General features: G+C 38.9%; 2 protein-coding genes across 2 annotated transcripts; both read right to left on the reverse strand.

The window, feature by feature from the left end:
• Positions 1-1,783: 1,783 nt before the first annotated feature.
• LOC140923256 (uncharacterized) lies at positions 1,784-4,912 on the reverse strand. The gene is made up of 3 exons (XM_073373341.1): positions 4,779-4,912; positions 3,658-3,899; positions 1,784-2,334 (listed from the first exon to the last, which is right to left on the reverse strand). Exons 2-3 carry the CDS (start codon positions 3,860-3,862, stop codon positions 1,802-1,804), a joined length of 738 nt encoding a protein of 245 aa, XP_073229442.1. The 5' UTR covers positions 3,863-3,899; positions 4,779-4,912; the 3' UTR covers positions 1,784-1,801.
• Positions 4,775-12,193, reverse strand: LOC140923601 (uncharacterized). Its single transcript, XM_073373674.1, has one exon. It carries the CDS (start codon positions 12,191-12,193, stop codon positions 4,775-4,777), a length of 7,419 nt encoding a protein of 2,472 aa, XP_073229775.1.
• Between the last annotated feature and the right edge of the window lie 10,986 nt (positions 12,194-23,179).

Here is a 23,179-nt window from a genome sequence, read left to right on the forward strand (position 1 = left end):
TCCTGCGCTGCACTACCAAGAGGCCTTAGCTACTACCGGGTGTGTACCACTTCACACAAGAAGAGTGGAGTTGTATAGCAAGTTATTCACAAAGATAAAAGAGCCCGAGTCCCGTCTTCACCTTCTTGTTCCACCGACTCGGTTGCAGGCGCACAGCCGCTCCCTTCGCAACAAAGACAGGCCATCCGGCGATGTGCCTTTATGCTCATGGCATGTAATTGAGGAACTTATGGGAATTTAATGTATAACTTGATATATATTTCTAGCTTCTAGGTTTTTATCGAATTTATTGTATTATATCTTCTCATAATTGTAAGGCCCAGTCCATTTTGAACACGATATAATTAGTTTAAATTTATTTTTTTTTTATTATAATTGATATCTATATTTTTGTAAAATAATTTCGCAATTCGCTTATTTCTAAGCGCGACGATTTTATTAATAAACCAGAATTATTATGTAGAATCGGTGCTTCCAGCATCCTGACTGATAAAGGCAAGTACAATTTTTGTGGCTGTGCAAAAAGCTAATAGACCGTGAGAAACCAAGGAGTCTTTCCTGGCTTTTTGATTGCCATCGTAGTCGAGCCCGCAACATTAACGTAGCGGCTGCTTGTGAATTGATTGGTGGCAAAAAAGGGAGCAATTTTCAGTTTAATTTATTTCTTTAAGTCATTCTGCATATTACATTCCGCATAATTATGTCATTCCGCAAACCATGCCACATGCCCTTCCGCAAACTCATTCCGCCTTTTACCCGCACAGAAGAAGTTGGTGGGGAACATGCAATGCGCAACAGCTGAAGTAAAGAAAACACTCAGACCGTGGAAGAAACAACTTCCCCATCTAAAGATTCGGTTTTCGCGAGACACTTTGCTTTCACTAGAATCAGGAAGAGTTTTAACAAACTGGTGCAAAGTTATTATTATTTTTTTTTTGTATTCCGTGGCACACTAGAGACCTTCAGATTGGAGGACGAGAAATACCCCGAGTACGTGATTCGACTTCGAGTTTTTTCAGCGTATTCTCAAAAAGCAGACACCCCGGAAATCTTTATTGTACTGTTTTTAAATCGAAAAATTAATTATCATTATTGGCCAAGCCTGTAGTACCGTTATGATTCCATTTCATTTTTAGTATAAATGATAAGTGAAGGAAGGTGCGCTGTAATGTTATGTAAATTCTAAAACATTCAGAATTTACATAACATTACGAAATCCCGGATGACATGGACGCCTCGTCAATGGATATACCTACATTAATGCCAAGTCAGCCAGTCACATTCAGCATCAAATTCTTTATTCATTTCAGAAATAGCTTTCATATGCTCCTTAATTTATCTTAATTATATATCTGTTGTTAGAGGAAAACGGTGCTTTAGCTGAAATCTCTTTCCCTGGGAGGGGGGGGGGGGGGGGGGAGGAGTACTCCTAAGAATTCTTCTTGGTGGGGGTGTGCCGCCCGGTTCTCCAAATCCTAACCCGATTTCAAGACCAAGAAATGTCATTTTTCCAAGCCGTTTTCAGACCTGGCCTCTAAAAAATTGCTTAGATAAGAACAGCAACAAAAAGATTTCTTAACTCTTTGTTCCGGCCTTACTCATTTGGCATTGAAATGATAAATACGTTCCTACAGGCCTGAAGTCTCTTCGAAACCATACCCAAATCCAAACCAAAATGAGCAAAGTGTATAGCCGTTTTCAGACTAAAACGGCGCAAAAACCTTGCCTTTGGTGCGGCAAATACCTATATGGCTTATATAAAGGAGTACCCACCCCCCCCCCCCCCCTTCCCCGACATATTTTAATAAGGAGCGACCACGATAACGTAAACATCAGAAAACTCCTTCCAAAAGTAGTTTGCAGTAGGTATATCTCCTCGAGTGGAAACCCAAATACCAATTTTACGTTTATCCAGCCACCAACCTACCGACCTCCTCTTTCTAATAACATGTATCGAGGAATAACTCATGCCACGGGCGCGAAACTTACCCAAAATATTATTAAGAACGTTTAGGGCGATGTCTTTGCCGCCAATTCCATTTACCGACCCCACCACATCCGAGATTTTTACTCTCGGAGTTCCAGCATAATATTTAGGATATCGTGTAACAACATAGTTAACCCCAGCATGTCTAAACTTAAAGGCGCGACGAGAGTCAGAACCAATAACAGCGTGGTTTTCAAAGGTCCAAACAGGGTCATATACAGTAACCACCCAATATTGATTGGGATAATTTCTCTTTAAATGGTTTAGTAACAGCGTAGCCAACGCGGAAAGGCTTAACCTTCTGTTCGCGCTTACAAGGTTCGAAACTTCATCCTTGTATAGAGAGTCTGAAAAAGAGAAGGAATAGATTCTTGTAAGTATCATTTAATTTGAACTATTATTCATTCAAAATATTTCCCCAATTCTGATTGGCTAGAGGCACACGCATGATTCACCATAACAAGTTACTGATGACCAAATTTGGAAGAATTTTGTGTTAAACGAGGAAATGACGTCAAAAATGCAGCCCTCTACAGGTTAGTGCACTGTTAACCGAGAAGACCTGGGGACGAGATTCAGTTGTTTTCGTTGTAAAAACTAAAATGGCCGAGACTACACTCGCTTCAAGGGTAAGAACTCCAGCTGGAACTAGGCGAAATGATGGCTAAAAACATAGCAAAAACAGCAAGAAGACAACTCGGAGGGCAACATCTGCTATTTGGAGAATATTTGCGGAGCTGGACAAACCTAAACGTAAACTATCGAAGATAAACTTAGCATCGATACAGGTAAGCCTGTTTTACATTAGCTATGTTTTTAAACTAGGAATTATTTTGAATGAATAATAAAGAAATTAATGACTTCGACTTTCGTAGGATTTCAGCCTCGCTGGATAACACCCTCCTCGATCTGCTTAATTCTTCATATCCTACACTGAGCCTCATTCATTAATTGCTAAGTAAAACAAACATCTTCATGAGACAAGGGAAGCAACTTACGTTATCATATTTTAAGAGAAGAAAATTATATGAACTTCTTATTAATTGGAACCTCGGAATGAAGTAATTAAGTGAAATGCAAAGGATCATCGCAGTTTAAAGACGCGAAAAAATTAAGGCTTGCCTTTTTTATTCATACCCTTCACTTTCTTTTTCTTTATACTTCTTTCTTCCTGCGCTATTTTCCTGCTTACTTCTCGATTCTTAAGCATTACCATTACACTCAAAACAACGCCGCAAAAAGGTGAACAACCTTAGCTTAGCTGTATGCCTGTAAAGTGCGTTAATTATGTGTAGGTTCTATCAAGGCCTCCAACCGTCCTGGAGAATTCGTACTTGTGATGCATTGCAAACGAACGGTATGGATACTTAGTCCTCATATTCCGCAGGAATTTTTTTAATGTGCCGCCTTTGGGAGAGCTTTGTGGCGCTATTGTGTTTGTGGAAAAATGACCTAGTACGTCATCATGTTTTTCTGAAGGTAACACGAAGCCAAACACCTCCACCTTTTTGCATGTTAAAACAAAAAGCACCTGATTCAAGTTAAATAACATGCCATATGAGCTCATAATTTTGCTACAGGCAACATAAAAACCAAACATGCACTTCGACCACGATGAAATGCAAATGAAGTCGTATGTGAATACCACTATTCAAAACCAAGATACTTACCTATACTTTTACAATTTGATGAAGCGGGTTGCCCGTTTTGCCTTGTCCAGACTCCTCCTTTACAATAAACTTTAGAGTCTCCAGAGAGTTTGTATTCATTGTAACAATGAACTGTGCATGTGTCGTCTTCATAACTACCACTACATGTGACATATCCATGAGCTACTGGGAAACTGTTAGTGCACCTCTGTCTGCATCTCACCATGGTACCACATTGTTGTCGTCTCGCCACCAAATTGCATCTGTTTAAATTTTAGTGCAGTAACCATTAGCTATGTTTCTCTGATTTCTATATTGTACTATGAATTCAGAATTAACTTTGTTTATCATATTGTACATTTTAATGCCAAGGAAGGGAATCAAGTATGTATTTGAATTTTTTCAGTTTCGCATTATAGCTTCTATCCAGGGCCGGACCAAGAATGATATCAGAATTCGTCTTCGTGGTTCATAACAATGTTATATCTATTTACACATTTTAATTTCGAGAAAGGGAATGAACGCATAATTTCAAACGAAACGCAAAGGTAAGAAAAAGAAGCCAGACGTTTCGCACAAACGACGCTTGTAACGACTTCTCCCAGAAACTGCTTTAAATTGCAGTTTTTATCCGTTTAATTTTATTTATAACATTTTCACACCCGCTTCTATCTCATTACGCTCTTCCAAACTACTTATTTGTTATAGTATTAAATGACGTCATTTAATAGCATATTGGAATACAAAGATTATTGATTCAGCAAATTTCGAGCTCAAGCGCATTACAACTGCAAAACTGTTCTTTTGGAGAGCAGTTAGTTCAGGCGTCATTTGTGCCCATCGTGGTAAATCGAATTTATTTTTATTTTGTTTTATTAGTTTTATTTAGTTTCATTCTTACTGTAAATAAGACTCCAACCAATTTTAAAGGTAAAGAAAAGCATTGAAACCCGCCCAAGTATGACTTAGCAAACCTGGGTCCAAGAATAATTTCAAAATTCATCTTTAGTTAGTGGTTTATAGAAAGATTATATATTCCACGAGAAAATTTCCCCCATCATTACTTTCTGATTTACGAAGGGAATTAATGACATCTCACTCTCATTTTCTGTTATATCAGCACAAGTCTACCATTAACTTACGGTGAACAAACAAGCTTGTGGTCTGTCCAGCCAGTACTGATGCTCACTATAGCAGATCTATAGTTAAAGCCAAGTGCCTCACAAATCTCATTGCTTGCTGTCTGACTTGCAGCAGTCCTCGTCTCCGTGACGCATACACCTTCCCAGTTTCCGTTATTTAATACCTCTAGTCTTCCCTCATATATAGTTGGCTTCGGCCGTGTCAGTCGTAACTTAGAGCATGTCACCTGTATCGTGGAGCTTCTCGAAGTGTGCGTTACATACTGAGGATCATCTATAGCCACACTTCTACAGGAAAGATTGATAATGTTTGGTGCTGGAGCAGACTGGGCATCCACCCATGCTTTATTCTGCCAAAGTTGTAGTTTGCCACTTTTCTTATTCCACCGATCTTCCACGCTGACAAGTCTAGCAGTAGCTTCGCAGATGTCGTCAACATAACCAATCCACTTTCCATCGCTACAAACCCGACCGCCCTGAGGTATCTTCCAGTCGCTTTCCCATCGAGGGCGATGCGTCTTTCCATGAAATACGTGGCTTGGTCGATACAAGTTCGTACATCGAAGCTTAACACAGTAGCCTTCAAGGGGATTACTCATTGTGCCATAAGTCTTTGCATGCTTTATATAATCACAGGGACGATACGACCCATGATCAATTGGTGGTGGACTTGGGCAACTTAGTGGCTGGCAGTTAGGAACCATCCCATCCCAGGCTTCATCGACACAGGTTCGTTCCTTTGGTCCATTGAGCAAGAATCCTTTGTGACAAACATAATAAGCTTTCGATCCTTCGCCGAGCCCACTGATTGAAACCTCTCCATTGGTCGGCTTTGTTAGAACAGGACATTGCTTTATCTTCTTGCAAACTGGAAGGGAAGGGATCCATTTTTGATCTAAGCATGTGGCATTTTGTTCCGTGTGGTGATCGCGAATGTTATAACCCGCATTACATTTCACATTGACAATTGCACCATGAGCTGGAGTTGACGCAGTAGAAGTTGGAGTATACTGAACAGCAGAGTGAGGAACCTGTACTGTTGGACATGATCTTTTGCGTCCATAGGTTATGAGTGTATGGGATACGGCAAGTGTTGCGTTGCATTTTGTTAATGCCAAAGCGAAAACGTAGTGGGCGTTTGGATCAATAGGCGAGACAGTTAGTGCTGTTTTACCAAGCACTTGTTGTTTTTTAAGGCTATTGGGTTCTATTTGTTTAAAATGTACCAGATACAACTCAGTTTGTGGATGTGTCAAAGGACTGCTTGCTTGCTCCCAAGATAAACTCGCACTGGTTCCGCTTGTAGACACAACCTTCAATTTGGTGTTGTTTTCAACGTAGTTAACACTCGTTCCTAACTTGTCCAATATTGAAACGATACCAGATAAAGCAAAAGCTTCCCACAAAGTGTCATTAAATAAAACCGTAAGGTGTCTGTACTTAGCATTCACGTTCCAGTTTGTAATTATGACTGTCAACAATTCACCGTGAAAAAGAACAGACGCCAAGTTAGATCGGTCAGCTTGTAGGTGTAGGTCGTTGCCGACTAAAAAGATGCACACATCAGTAGAGTTCAGGTGAGCCAAAGAAAGGGTGTCTTCAATCGAATCATTCGCGTAGTTGTCGATGATTTTTAACCCTGAAGCTTTATAGAGTAAATACAAATCTTTTCCTTCACCGCCAACAAGTTTGTCATCGCCACCGAGAGGAGCCAGTGTATCACTTCCTTCAAGGCCATACAGTTTGTTATTGGAATCGGATCCAATTAAGGAATCGTTGTGAATCGTTCCGTATACATTTTCAATGCTCTGGTAGACATCGCCTTCAGCATCCGCTCCCTTACCAAATCCAATATTGAGATCAACAGTGACTCCTTTGCTCAAAACTCCATCACCTTTGAAAGCCAAAGTATCACTGCCGTTACCGCCATGGACGATGTCTGGACCGTTCCCAGCATAAATATAGTCATCTCCTGCCTCGGCATAAATGACGTCCTTTCCATCCCCACCAAAAATAACGTCATTACCAGCACCACCATAAATGGAATCGTTACCCTGTTTGCCCTCAAATATTGACCCCGTTTCTCCTCCACGTAAAATGTCGGCCTGAGCACCACCTTCTATTTCTCTTGTTGTATTACTGCCCGTCAGGTTATTGGCCGAAGTAAGTGATCCCTTAAGATCTTCAGCTGTGGCAATTATACTGTTTCTTCGAGGATCAATTATTTGTGGAGAATCGATGATCCTACGGTCGACCACGATGACCCTTGTAAAGGGATATTGCTTGGAAATATTAAAAACAACTTTATCTGCTGACGTAATCTGGAGATGCTGATACTTCACACCGCGAAGGTAATCCAAAATTCGAACACTAAGTGAGCTGGGTCTTGTTTTGGATTCAAGAATGACATCATATTGACCGTGAAAATACACCTGAATGTCGTCAAATTCTATTCCAAGCTCGAGGGTATCTGTCTTGTTATCATCCGCAAAGTTATTGATTTCATTGAACTCGCCATATCCGTGGTTAAACACGTATGTATCCGATCCGTTCTTTCCCTCTAAATGCTGATAGTTATAACCATTTCCTGCTCCTGGGTCAAGATAATTGTTTAGACCATTCCCGTATATTTTGTAACTACAGTGACTTGACTTTAACTGAAAACGGACAACATCTTTCCAAGGATCACTGCTAAGATTGTATGTTACCAGCCCTCTATCACAGCCTGAGTGTGTGCATTGACATTCTGTGGGATCTTTAGATACTTCGTATGGCTCGAATTTTACTGCCGTGCTGTTTATTCTTAAGGTAATACCGTCGATGGTTCTTATCCCAAGGTGCTGGTTAACAGATGACCTAAACCAGTTTCGAAGTACCACAGTAGGTGTTCCATGCTTTGATTTAATTCTTAAATTATCGCCCTTCTTTAACAGTTCTAAGTTGTCAAACGTCTCCACTATATGCAGCAAATCAACTTTTTTGCGATTGTCAAAATTGTTGATGATTGCCTTTCGGCATGTCTTCTTCACAACATAGTTATCTGTGCCTTCACCACCCTCAAGGTAATCTTCTCCTCCGCTACAACTCAAAAAGTTGGTCTGCGCATTTCCAACTACATGGTCGTTGTGCGCCGAATCGGAAACGGTGGCGACTTTATCGTAACCAGTTGGCTTGATGCAGTTTGGACTGGGTGAATCCGATAAGTCAACGCAGATTCCAACTAGGGATGCCTTGTAGTCCAGCATGATAGGTACTTTGCATACGCTTCCGCTTTGGCTGGTAGAGACGTTGAAGACGACATGGTCTCCAGACGTAAATAGTATATGTCTGTGCCGGTATCCTAGTCGCCAGTCTTTTATTGTAAAGCATGAGCTTTGTGCATTGTTGCGGTCAGTAACAGACAAATCATTTCCTTTCATTTGAACATCTATCATATCAAAGAGCACATCGAACACGACAATATCAGTGGTATTTAAGAAATCGTCAGCATTATTGTCAATAACATCGCAGCCTTCGTTTGCTCTGATAATGTAAGTATCTTCATCTTTTCCCCCAGTCAACTGATCGGCACCACGGCCTCCTTCCAGGATGTTGTTTAAATCATTACCGATAATGGTATCAGAGTTATTGGATCCAGACACTTGTCTCACTTGACTGTATTTCGCATTCTTGAGAGAAACAGTTTGAGCTGTCTTTGCTGCACCTAGATCAAGAGCGACTGCTACACACTGAACGACATGAATGTCATCGCTATTTAAGGTCTGTTTTGGAACGAATATTGCTCCATCTTGACTTCGAAATGAGATGTGGCGGTAATAGGTTGGATCTCCAGCAGAGAACCAGTTCTTGATGCGAATGTGATGACTCTGAGCATACCTTACGTCAAGATCATTGCTACTCTGATGACATTGTATATTATCAAAAGCAACGTTTATTACAACGATGTCACGCTTGTTATCTTCAGCAAAATTGTCAATGATTGTTTTTCCACCATCTGATTGGATAATGTATAGGTCACTTCCAGATCCTCCTGTGACAGTGGACATTTCTGGTCCGAGATAAAAAGTGTCGCTACCACCCCTCCCATACAGATTGTAGTGATAATTTCCGGTAACAAATTTAAGATTTAACTTTCCAAAATTACATTCTGCATCCTTTTTTCCTGGGGGTTTTGTTGTTGGCTTCTGATGCTGTACCGCATAAAACTTGTTATCCTTAGAGTTTCCATAATAAGTGCCATAAATAGACTTTTCATGAATATTAGCTCCACAAATTACATTATAAGACTTGATTGGTATTACGAACCACAACTTGGCAGTCTCGTGTTTGTAGTTGAAACTTCTAGACTCGCCTATACCGAGAACAATATCCTTTAGATTGGGGCCAACTGTAAACGTTTTGCGTATTGTATTATGGCTGCCAGAGACATCTCCGATTTCCAATGTAGCCCGGTTGTTATCGTGTAGTCTAAAGTTGATATAGCCACCCATACTTGATAGCATACCTTGGGTGAAGTCGATCGTTTCCCCTCCTCCATTTTTTTCTCCAACAATCTTATAATAGCTATCTGGGTTTGTCAGATTCCTGATGAGTTCCTTGTCATATTTTTCTTGCTTGCTGTAAGACTCCATCTGTCTTCGTAGACCACCCGTTAAGAAATCTGCCGCTCCGTCTAAGAAACCTTTGACCAGAGCTGCAAGGAACTCTAAACCAGCCCATGGACTTTTCCAATTAACCTTTTCCATCTCCGCCATAATATCGATGTAGAAGTCGTCAATGGCCATTCGTATTATTGAGAGGACTATCACCAGAGGCTCAGTAATGACTTCTGCTTCCGGGCAAAATGTTCCTATTAGGTTAAGCACCGTCGTGCTAACATCAAGTGCTAAATCGATCACCCTCAGTGGTAAAATTTTAAGGTCTTCGGGGTCGTTGAGATTTAAATTGGCCAATTGTTCTATGTCTTGTTCAATAAAGTAGATATCGAATGCAATTCCCACAACAGGCACAGCACCAAGCATCTCTCCAATTCCTCTCTCTGCGAACCTTTCCACTTTCGTAGAAAACCTTTCCAAGCCTTTTTCTAGATTTAACCCTTTTGCCAACCCTTTAGCCGCACTACTTATGACTCTTTTTCCAACCTTTGAAACTATCTCGTTGAGACCCGTTAATCCTGCTAGTGTGTGGGCAGACTGGGCCACGGAAATGGCGCCTCGTAGATCATCACCTTCCTGGAAATAATTAACAGCGCCGAGAACGGAAAATATCAGGCCATGAACAGCAAGCCCTTTATTTACCTTAGCGTACTCCTTACTAGCTCCCGCTATTTTAGATTTTGATAGGTGGTCCTTAATCAGCTTAGGTGTTGCCAGCTCTTCGGGGGTTATTTGTAACTGAACGTGCTCTCTTTCTTTGGCATTACGCCGATCCACAACGTCAAATTCAACTTTTTCCTCAGCAACTTTAATAGAATCCTCGTCAACAGAAACGGAGTCTTTATCATTAAGCGAACAGGCAAAGCGCTTTCTTCGGCGTTTTGTTCCTGTGCAGTATTTGGCGACCTTTGCAGCAACAACCTCTCCATCATGATCTCCAGCAGCACGTTTACGTATGAGGTACGAAGGGACTGTTCCACTTCCTTCTGCATGTATTAACACGCGCCCTTTTTCAGTCCCGCCTGGCCTTAATCTAACTTTAAAGTTAGTTTTGCTGAAGACTTCGTCTATACGCTCTCTTATTCCCGTAGAACCGACGTTTTTAAGCATGTCCCTGATCAATTCGTCCATTGCTGGACTTCTTCCTGTTTTGTCTTTTAACTTTGCCAAGCTGGGAATATCTTTACTTTCTGGGAACTTCTTTTGATTTCGTATCTTCTGAGCGAGTTCTTTCAAAAAACTGGCTTTAAACTCATCTGTTGGCTGAGCCACTTCTGCAACCATTGTAGTAACCAGAAATTCTACGGTAGCGCGTGTGGCGTCCGCAGTTTCTTTTACCTTTCCTGTAATTTCTAGATCTTTGGAGAAATCAGGTTGGCTCTTAAGTTTCTCGTCAACAGCTTCCAGCATAGCTTTTCCCAGTTTATCTTGATCTGGAAACTTACCAAGAACTTTATCTACCATTGTATCGTAATCAGTTAGCCAAAGACCACCTTTGCCTTTTCTGCCTCGTTTGGTGGTACCAGGCCAATCAGAATCAAACGTTCGAACAACTATTTGATGTTCACCTCCTCGTTTTGGACTGCTCGTGCTTAAACGAAACTTCCTATTTGCTCCACCAATGGGAACTTCGAACGTTGTTTGTTTTAATCCTTGACTTTGGTATATGTCAGGGTAAAACTGCATTAGTTTAAAAATATCTTTTACGGAAACCTTATCAGTTTCGTGGATTGTCACTTTTAATGATTTTCGTTTTCCTTTCGTAATTATCTCCTCTTCAACGATTTTTTTACCCGAGCCTACTGCCGTGTCGGTTTTCTTCAATTCGTCCCACTCGTCAATCGCTTGCTGACTTGTTTTAAGCATACTCTGAGTGAATTCCAACGTTAGTTGCGTTTCACCTGCGGTCGCTATTTCCTTGCTAAGGTCATCCCGTACTTCTTCCATTTTTGTTCCAATATCCCTGTTTGTTGTCTGTAACCATGCTGATGGATTAAGGCCTGTCAATTTGTTCTTTTGTATGGACGTACCAGCCAAAACATCTATCGATGCGCTAAACGCGTCGTCCCTTTCCTGCGTTGTAACCGTTTTTGCAGTGTCCTTCTGTGTTAATGTGCTTTCAAAATCGGGTTGGTTGTTTAATTTCGCATCTAATGCCTGTAAAGAGACTTCTTTTACCGTGTCCCTTAAAGGGGCCTTCAGGTTGCTGTCAGACAATACATTAACTGCAGTCTGTAGATTTGAGAGATCCACTTCTGTACCATCTGTTCGTATAGCTTTCAACGAAAAAGTGCCGTCGGTTTTGCTAGAGAGCTTAAACTTGTGAATTTTCTTTCCGATTGGAACGTGGAATTCTGTCGGGTGCGTTTCTTCTCCATAAAGAATTGGGTAGAACTGCATAAACTGGAAAGCTTCTTTTAGGGAAATACCCCAAGTTTTTTTGAATGTTACCAGCTTTCCTGCTCCAGGAACAGCCGTTTCTGTCACTGCCTTGGGTGAAACTGTCTTTAGTTGATCCCAACTTGTTCTTACTTTCTTTCCAACCACTTCTTTGTCAAGAGCCTCTTGGACCGTCTTTCTGTCTCTGTTCGCAACTACTGTTCGTTGGACCAACTCATGCGAGGCATGCTTAAACTCAGTGGCTAGACCATCTTCTTGTGGTGTAGCTCGAGCTCGAAATCCCCAAGTATAAATAAGAGGATTCAAAAACAAGAAAGCGGCTGTACTAAACAATGCCACAGCAATATTTACAGGCCCCATACTTGAGTGCCGTTAATGTTAAAAACCTGAGAAAAAATTTAAGTGGAAATTGGCGTAATTAGAGTAATTGGAACACAAGTAAGTTTAAAATTGGGGTAAATTTTCGTATATGAAATTCGTCGCTAACATTCAGTTATTGTGGCTGATTACGTACAGGTATCCTTACACTCCACTGTCAGTGGAGGTGTGTGTGGCCGAGCCGAGCCGTTAACACCTCGAACTCTGGATCTGGAGGTCCCGGGTGCAAGCCTCGCCCGTCGCGTCGATTCCTTAGACAAGGAACTTATCCCACTTTGTCTCTCTTCTCCCAGGTGTGTAATTGAGTACCGGTGACATACTGCTGGGGGGTAACCCTGCAATGGACTTCCGTCAGTCAAGGGGGGAATAGTGAAACTCCTAGGCATGCTTCATGCTACGGAAACTGGTATAAGCTCCGGCCGTTTGGGCCTTTGGCTCGTGGGCGCCTTAACAGAAAAAACTACCCTTTCCGTAAACCTTTCACATTAAATTATGTAGTGTATAAAATTTGTATCCCTTTTTACAGCAAAAAAGACAAAGCACTAAAAAAATCAACAAAACTAAGAATTAAATGTTTTCGACCTTCCACAGCCATAAAATCTTTCTGTAGCCTCGGTTCATTTTACAGACCGAAATGACAAACTTTCCTACCCTTTAATATACCTCAACTAGGGAAATCCCTACCCTTTCATATACTGAAGGTGTGAAAAAGGTATCCCTTTCGCGCGGAGCATCCCCATATGGACTATAATTATAGGGGGTATTCCTCCGGGCCATTATTCTTAACCAGATCAAACTTACCACGATTTAATCGCAATGGCTAAGTCTTTATCAGGGCACTTACAATAAATTGCTGTTTTACTGCTCCAATTTATTCTTTCTTGTGGTACAATAAGACAAACTGAAAACGACAACAACGTAATTCATCAATTAGATACCGTCAGCGTATTGCAGCTACATTGGATATCACAAAGAATGTGCTTGTTGTGTTAAGTTCTTTTCTCATTCTACGTTCACTCTTTTTTATTATTAACTGGCTGGGGTAATTAATTAATTTCCTGTTATATTGAGAAACAATTGCAATTATATCAACAAAAAACCATCATATGCCCTCACCCAAAGCAAGACTTAACCGGGCGCCTATTTCCCTTTCGACTCGTAAGCTTTCGTTGCCACCATTTATAACCAAGAAGCCTTTAGTCGTAATAAACGTCATATATTTCCTGGATTAATTTGCGATAAGGCAAATAATACAATTTTGAATAGTCTTAGAAAGAAGGAAGAAAGACGTTGAAACACAGGTTGAATTTACTTTAAAAGTTTATGGTTAGGGTTAGGGTTACGTTCAGTGGTATATTTAAGGGAGAGAGTTTGGGATACGAAAGGTCCGGGATCGACGCTGTGTTGTGATCTTCTTTCTTTTTAATATAGAAACACTTTCAATTTGCCTCGGCGGCCATTATCGAAATATAAAGTTACACGGACCATAAAGTTCTTATTGACTCCATAACCTTTGCAGGTGCTGTAATGTACATGGCACTCTTGGTCGTGAGCAAATAAGGAACATTATTCACTTTTATTTATGGTCATACTGATAACAAAATTTCTCCCAAAAGTACAGCTTAGAATTGTTCGTTTTTAGAAACATTAAATAACTAAAGAAATATCAGTGTGTGATGGGCTGAAAGCTCATATCGGGTCTTTTTGATAACTGAGCGGCGAAGCCGGTAAATTATAGTGTCTATAACAATAATAATAATAATAATAATAATAATAATAATAATTATTATTATTATTATTATTATTATTATTATTATTATTATCATTATTAATCGTTACGAACGTATTTCCATCATCACCTATTGCACATGTTTACATAAATTGTCGATTAACAGAATACTTAAAACTGAAGACAAGGCTGACCGGACAGCTAAGGGTTACAAATTTATTTGCCCAATATTTCGACTAGACAAAGCTAGACTTCATCAGGGGCTAGAAAAGCTAAGCGAGAATAGAATAACCGCGGTACAGTATTTAAAATCAGATAATAGGAATATAAAAATAATATGTGATCGGTGGAGAAATTACAACAGACGAAAACTTGTATAAAGAAGTCATATTAAAAAATGTATTTAGTCAATAGATTAAATTTGATCTCGTCTGTTCATCCCATAGGATTCAAGTGCCAAATTTAGAAATTAAAAATACTTCACGGGCCTTACGGATACTGTCCCTGTCTGAATTATTTAGTTCTAACGGAATGAGTTCTTTGTCTTTGATGGAATGGTCTGGAAGGGAGAAGTGGTCTGAAAAAAATTTGGCTACTGGTGTCGCTTGGGGCGCTAAACTCTAAAATGGCCGCTTATAGAGTTTTTGAGGGCCTTTCTACGGTATTTTGAAGGATATAATTTTAGTCAAATTATGAAGACAATTACGGTAGCTAAACAAAGCGGCCCCTCTATTAGTTTTACCACTCATAAAATTATTGATTTCATTTTTTCCTCATTCACACCGTGAATTTGACCTCCATTAAGCGGTTACCTCGGATAATTCTATCGTATTTTACGTCCATTTAACGGTCAACAAGTATATGACAACCGTAAATCAGTTTAAATAAACATTAAACCTCAAATAAACTCGTTTTCGCCTTGTAGAGGTTATTTGGTTTAAAACCTGGTTGGACTAAACGCTTCATAAAGGATTGATCTCGACTGAGTTGCCTTTACCGCTATTCATGATTTTCAGCGCCACTTAGATAGATGTTTAAATAACCCACGTTTAAACAGGTGTTTGAAATTTTTCGAGGGTTGTCGCCGTCACGCCAGGCTAGATATGAAGATTGTGATTTGCAAATAAACTGATACCACGACTCTGTGAGATACAAAAGGTTTATATGTTAAAAGTAAAAGTAAAAGGCGAAAGGTAAAGGTCCTTATACGACGTCGGTGACTTGTCCACATTAAACTAACAAACCTGGGCCCCAGGCCGCGTTCATTTTACACCTTCTCTTCTCTCCACTTGGGGCTCTCTTTTACGGGTATTTAAGGCTATTCAGAAAGGTAAGAAGTAGAAGGAAGGATTTGAGGTTATGTTTAAAGGAATCTAATTCGAAACCCCACCTAAAGAACGCCGCGCACTAACCGACTGTGTTCATCATTACAGATCACGAAGCGGTGTTGGATAGCTTCGAATGTTAACATCTGATATTGAAACTTAATACTTTTTGACGGGTTTGTGCAATTAGGCCGGTAACATCATTTAGGAGGATATATCGTCATAAACTAAGATCCTGTTTTTTGATCAAGTACGCCATGTGCATGTTTACACTAGGTAGGACGGATCATTTTCAGTTAAAAATGTATATTTGTGTCTGTCTGAAATGGAATTATGTTTACTAACTATAAAGGCTAATGCCAATTTTTTGCTAGACAAGTTAATTTTGTTAAAAGTTGTATAGATTAATGATATTTAGCGTTTTTTCTATAGCTTTTGTTTAGCAATGCACAGGGATCAAACTTACCTTGAACTGAAGGAAAGCTCTTCTCCTACCTTCTGGCTTAGAGAGATAAACTAAGAAAACATATATACTACATCAAAGAGTTGTTCGTCAGCGAATTAAAGTTTTACACGTAACCGTTTATCAGCCGTGAACTCACGCATGGATTATTCATTGCTTTATGACCAATCACAAATTAGATCTTGAACTTTCAGGAAATATTGAATGAGGTTTTTTCCAGCTACAAGACAGAATTGGTGTGCACTATTGAAATCTGAAATACAGCTCAGTGAACATTCAAAAGGCGTCAATGACACTTTTTATCTTTTTTTCTTTCGGTCTTTAAATATTTAGCGTCTTAATGTTAACCCCAATCTATTTGCGTAAGGCAATTAAAGATACTCTCTAGTTTCCGGCTCTGCTTTTGTTTTTTTTTATTTGTTTCGTATTTGATTGTACCAAGCAAAAAATACATCTCAGATTTGTTTTACTGAGATATTTATGCCATCATGTATTTTCTATTTCTTGCCTTGACGGTAGGACAATTTTCGGTCGGGAGGCTAAACAATGGAGTTCGCAATGAAGGAGCAAAGTGGTCTATCTGATGCGGGCGCATGATGAACTGCTCAAAAACTCCAACTCTCTTCCTTAAAGAAAAAAAAACTAATTGAAAGCAAACCAACTGACCACGTAGAGGTGACTGTAAAAACAGCGGTTGACTTGTCTTCAAGATTACCCGAAGCCGTGTTTTTCAGGTGGCCACTTGTTAACGAAAACGGGGCAAGGAACAATATTGTAAATTTGATGATAAATAAACTACGAGAAGATATATAGACACTTTAAATGTCTTTTAAACTAAGTCATTTCGACATTTTCACTGAATCATTTGATGAAACAAAAATAGGTCTGGTTTACCATCAATTTACGTCAAAGAAGCAATTTTTAGTCATTCATTACTGACAACTCGTTTTTATAAGTTAAAAGACATTCATTCTTAACAACAGTCCTATTAATACAATAAACCATTTAATAAGAAGTTAAAAACTATTGAAGCAAAGTTTCCTAAACTCAAAAAGCTAGATGAAAGTATTTTCACGCACACTGAGGTTTCCTTGCCAAGTTATAATTTTTAATTCTGCCTTGAATAAAGTTCGTTCACCCTGCTTTATCCATCCCAACAATGCCATCAAATCAATGGCCGCATTCAAACGGATTACCGTTTTATCCGGCTGTTTTTCGTCATTAACAGCCAGTCAACTATCAGAGCCTTTGCAATTATTGACAGGTTGACAATACCCGGATAAACTGTATATTGCAAAGCTAGATACAAATAAAATTAATTTGTCAATTTGCTGTTACACTTCTGGATACAAATGACAGAAACGCTTCTTTTCAGTCGAGAACAAGTTATCACTTATTATTACCAAGAGAGCATAATCTTGCCTATTACTGAACAAAGGAATCATTAATAATAAACAAAGAAATTGTTGAGGAATTGCGATGGCCAGTTTTTGTTTTGGCAATATCGATAGTGAATGATTTTTGTTTCGGCTTCTGTTTGCCTTACGAAATTGCCATAAGATGCTAATAGTTACATTCTTTAAAGAAAGGAAGCTATTTTTTTATGAATATTTTTTACTAATGCACCAAGCTGAGCTCTTCGTGCCTTTTAGGGGTAATGTTATTTCTTTCCGTTTTAATTTCCTTATTATTGTTATCTTTTTTTTAATAGGAGCTTCTTAATTAACCATTGGACGATCGCTTAACTGGTCTATTTTTGTGCCAAACGGGCAATGCATATTTTTCTTCCTGGATCCGTATAGCTTAAGTTGGCAAGATACATTTCAGAAATGTCCATTGTCAGTAACATAGTTTTTTTTTTTTTTTTCTGGGAAATAAATTTAAACCACAGGGTGTTCGAAAAATTTCAAGGGTTATTGCCGTTATGCCAGGGTGAGATTTGCCAAAAAAATACTGCTACCACAACTCTGTTCGATATACAAATATATAGGGTATATTAAGGGCAAAAGTCCTTATTTCAAGACGGTGACTGGTCCACATTAGACTGACAAACCTGAGAGGTCCGCGCTGCGCTCATTTCATACCCCCTCTATTTTACGGGTGTTAAAAGCCAGTTAAGGCTACTCGGAAAGGAAAGTGGTAGAAGGCTTAAGAAGGATTTGACTTCACACCTCTGGTAATCGAATTCGGAACCCCTCGCAAAGAAGGTTGCGAACAAACCGAAGGTGCATATTGTTCTATAGACTTATCACTAGGTGATGTTGGAAGTCTTCGATTGCCATTACATGTTATATAATTTGAAACCTTTTGGTTTTGTACCGCTTAAGGCCAACACCATTCAAAGTGACTTAGAAAGAATTTGGTTTTTTTGTATCCAGAAAGCCAAGACAGGCTCATACAACAGTCTTTTTTTGGTTCAGTTCCGCAAAGATTAAACTTACCTTAAATTGACTGAATCGAAATTTGTGCTCCTCCCTTCTGGCTCAAAAATACAAGCAAAAAACTATATATTGTTCGTAGATGAGGCAATCGTCCACGTATGTCTGACTCACTGAATTATACATTACATGTCAACGAATTGTCAACCATGAACATACCCTTAGAAAGATAATTGCGTTTTTGAAAAAAATCACAAAGTAGTAAATGTAGCAAAATCATTAAACGAGTTTCCATTACTCGCAAGGCAGAATCAGGGTGTTGCAAAACTGTGTTATCAAAAAGACCTCAGACGCCACATTTTGCGGGAAGACGATGACAAATCGTTCCGACACTATTAAAATACTACTTACAGCTCAACGTACATTCCGGGGGTTGTGCAGCCATGGCAGCCTTCAAGTCTTTTCATTCTTTTAGTATTTTGCCTCTTATTAACCTTATTGACTCTGATATATTAGCGTAACGCAATTGAATTCCTGCGAAATCTAAGGAAAACATTTTTTTTAGTTTCTTTGGTTTAGTTCACTCTGGTGGCACTTCACTGATCACACGACAACATACTGACTTCCGATAGGTTTTACTTTAATTTAGTTGGTTACAAGGTAATACAACTGAGATGAATTTATGGCTAACCTACTTCTAGTCATCCTTAGGGGCCTCAGTTTCTCTAGTCAAATGAGAAACCTGTGTGACTGAATGGCTGGTACATTGTGACTAACTTCAAGAAAAATGCGTCATTTTCATTAAGGCCATATTGAAAAGGAAAGTTTGCTAGACCATTAAAACATATAGCTTATGATTGGTGTTTTTTTCAATAGATGTCTTGTTGTTAATAAAAGTTTAGCCCGAAGGGAAGTCTGTTAACGTTGTCAAGAAGGTATATCATCGGAACCCAAGAGTATTTTAATAGCTTTTCCGTCTGGCAGGAGAGTGGGGTTGAGAATGAACCGACCACAGCGAGCCATCGCGATCTCAAGGACACTGTCAAATCACTCGAACTCATTCTTTTTAACAAAAATCATAGAAAGTAGACAAAATAACGTTAACCACATCCCAGGTGATAAAGTATGGGTGACAAAAAAGGCGAATATCCTTCGCCTCAGTTCTTGTCTTTACCTGTTAAAGATTTCCAACCGTAACTGTTCAACAGCAGTCGACTTTGTTTCGCGACTACCCGAAGCTGTGTTTTTCAGGTGGTCACTTGTTAAAGAAAAGGGGGCAATAGAAAATATTGTAAGTTTGATGATAAATAAATTACAGGAAAATAGATCGAAAGACGCTTTCAACGTTTATTTTAAAGTATTAGTCTTTCAAAAATTACGGCGTGAATCCTTAGGTGAAACAGAAAACAGGCGCGGCTTACAAATAATATACGTGTTAATAATAAAGAAAGAAAAAACAAAGAAAGAAATCAATCGTTCATTGCTGATAACTCATTGTTATAAGTAACAACCATTCTCTCTAAACAACAGGCGCATTAATACAATAAGCTTCTAAGCAACTGAAAACGAGTAAGCAAAGAGGTAGATGAAAGTATCCTAAAGGTTTCTTGGTGGCAGAGACAGTCAGTTCATTTGTGATGAGCTTGAATACAGTTCTCTTATCCAACCTTACCCGCAATACTGACTCCAAATCAATTGTTTTTAACAAAAATATCAAACAACAGAATTGGTTGGCCTCTTTGATTCTGAAAGTATAATTCTTTTAACATTGGAAATTGTGCATTTAAAGTTAATCAAAAACTGCTCTCGAAAAAAACGATAAGTTTATTCCATGTTTAGTATCAAGATTTTAAATGAACTATTTTTGTTAAGATGGGTAATGCTCGCTACTATGTTGGATAAATATTTAGAGAAACGACGGTTTGAAATGAGTTTAAGCAGACAGCCTCTACCCATGAAAATAGGTGAAATAATTTTAACGACAGAACTGTAAAGCGCGAAAGGTGATAGGTGAAAGGTCTTTAAAAGATCCTTTTGAATGGGATAATGTCAGTTAAAAGCTTATCCAGAGAGCACGTTTATAGTCATTGGCTGAAACTAACTAGTGTATATTGCAAGCCTAGAAGAAAATAGAATAAATCTGTCAATTTGTTTTTACATACCTAGACACAAAAGGACGAAACGTTTCCTTGTTTAAGCATCAGTTGAAAAATGCTATCACTTGCTATAATTAAACAAAGGAATCATTAATAATAAACAAAGAACGAAATTATAAACGAATCCTGATGCCCAGTTTTATTTTGGCAATATAGATAGTGATTTTTTTATGTATATTTTGGTTTTGGTTTGACTCACGAAACTATGATAAGATAATAATACATGCTTTAAGAAAAGTAGAGAAATATTTTTTTCTTTTACTAAAATAAGAGCTTGAAGCTGATTGCACCACAAGCAACTTTACTCATTGATTAACCAATGAGGCGGCAAAAACACAATCGCATTACCCTCAATAAAATTAGGTTGATTTTCAAATATGTATCAAAAATTTTTCGCTCGTTTTATGAAAGTTATGAATATAAGTTTGTAAAATTGAGTACTAGGTGAATTTGACGAGGAACGGTTCCTGGATATACTTGCCAACAAAATGATGTAAAGCTGAGCTTTCCGTGCCTTTTGGGGGTAATTTTATTTTTTTATTTTTTCCTTATTAACCCTTATTAACCCTTCTTAACCCTTGGACGATCGCTTTGGTCTTTGTTTGCGCAACATGGAGAAATGTTTATTTCTTCCTGAGCCCGTTTACCTTAAGTTGGCAAGAAACATTCCAGAAACTTTTAGTATTAGTTGTTTTAGTTATTAGTAATAAATTTTACCCACATTTTTTAAAGGTTGTTCAAATTTTTTCCAACTGTTATTGCCGTCACGACAGACAAGTATTAAGATTACGATTTGCCAAAAAAAAAACTCCTACCACAACCCTTTCGGATACAAATGGTTGGTATATAAAGGGTAAAAGGTAAAAGGTAAAGGTCCTCATTTCATGTCGGTGACTGGTCCACATTAGACTTACAAACCTGAGGCCCGCGCCGCGCTCATTTTACACCCTCCCTCTCCAGGTAATCGAATTCGAAACGCCCCGCAAAAAAGGTTACGCATTAACCGATAGCACCCCGCACAGACGTTCTTAGGGGTTCATCACGCGTTCCCGCCATACGAACGTCTGCTGAACCGAAAGGCAAAAGACGTCGACCAATCACAGAACATTTCCAGATCTTCTGACACTACTGAAATATTGAAATACAGCTCATCGGACAATGAAAGCTTTTTATTTATTTTTTTGGTCTTTAAGTATTTAGCGTCTTAATCTTGACTCCAATATAGCTTAAAGCAATTAAATTCCGGCGAGATCTAAGAGCAATCAAACGCGAAAACTGAAAATGGATTTCACTTTCGAGAAACCCCTCCGCAAATTAGATTTCAATTAAGAAATCAAAATCCGGATTTCATGGATTCCTTGTTACCGTTCGATTAGGAAATCTGAAAAAGGATTTGCAAAACTATCCTTGTGAACAGCGGTCTTCTTTTTTCTAATTATGCGTGCGCGTGCAAGACCGCTGTTGTTAAATAAAGGACAGTTTTTCGAATCTTTTTTTATTATTATTTCCCAATCGAACGGTGAAAAGGAAATTCAGCAACAGATATCTCAGCGTTGAAATCCGTATTATATTGCAGAAAAACACAAAAGTTTTCTGGCACCAATCAGACGCCAGAACGACGGCGACAGTTTGGAACTCAGTTGGTCTGGTATGACATTGTCCCCAGGGGCTCTTCTCGCCGTTCTTTTCTTTTCTTCGTGCCATATTTTCCCGCCCGTTTAGACTTTCTCTCGCCCCCACTATCTGCCCCTGGGTCTCCGAGGATGAACCAAATCATAAATGCTTTTCGTCTTAGGCCATCGAAACTTAACTAGAAATAAAACGCAAACTGCGATGACAAACAAGCGCATCGCTATAGCTTTTTCTGGTCTTAAAACTGTTTAAGATTCCCGACCGTGTCTGTAAAAACAGCGGACCACTTCTCCCCCTGCTTTATGAAAGTTATAAAAAAATGTTAAATTGGTTTGGTGAATTTGACGAAGAACGGTGCTCGGATGTAGTTCCCTAGAAAATGACGTGGAGCTGAGCTCTTTTAGAGAATAATTCTATTCCTTATGGTTTTACACTTAAGACCAAAGAAAAATTCCAACAGGCAAATGCGACGACTATACGCGTATGTTGCAAATGAATCCACCCTTACTGAATAGCATTCCTAACATTTTGAACTTACTCATCGAAAAATTTATCGGATCAATTTATTCAGTCACAATTTGTGGACAAAAAACAAAAGATTGTGCACCGAACAGATACAAATTTTATAGCACCGCATAGAATTTATTTCTAGCATTCTAATACTACAGTATTCTGGGTAGCCTAAACATGCAGGCAACGGTGTTGATTGGGGTACGTGGTCCTTAAATTGTCCATAAGCAACTCAGCTAAACTCTGATAGATTCTCCCACTGTTCGCCGCTACAAGGTCCGAGACTTCATCCTTGTACAGAGTGTCGGAAAAGATGGAAATTCTCCAGGTAAACCATCGTGGTATGTTTCATGTGATTTTTAAGTTACAGTAGCTCATCAAAAAGTTTTAATGTGACCCGTTGGTTTTTTGTTGTTGTTGTCGTTGTGATCCGGGTTACAATGACATCCGAGTTGTCATAGCAACGGAATGACTTGAAGCCTTTTAAATATCTTAGACGGTAATTTAAAACTTTAAAAATGTAATGAAACTGCATGTGATTTGAAATTGCACTTCTAGTCCGCTTTTTTTATACAGTTGTTTAGTCAGTTGTTTAATAGGTTTTTACTATTTTCCTAAGCATAAAAAAATTGAGCCAGCTATAGAACGAACAAGCTCCCATATAGCTCCCAATAGCCCACGTTCGATATATTAAAATTCGAATTCGAGCCGTTAGGGAGAAAATTGCAAAATGTTCACGACTGCTTTATCTCACTCTTAGAAGAGACTTCAGTTA

The sequence above is a fragment of the Porites lutea genome, chromosome 13, assembly GCF_958299795.1.
Source record: "Porites lutea chromosome 13, jaPorLute2.1, whole genome shotgun sequence".
NCBI lineage: Eukaryota > Metazoa > Cnidaria > Anthozoa > Scleractinia > Poritidae > Porites > Porites lutea.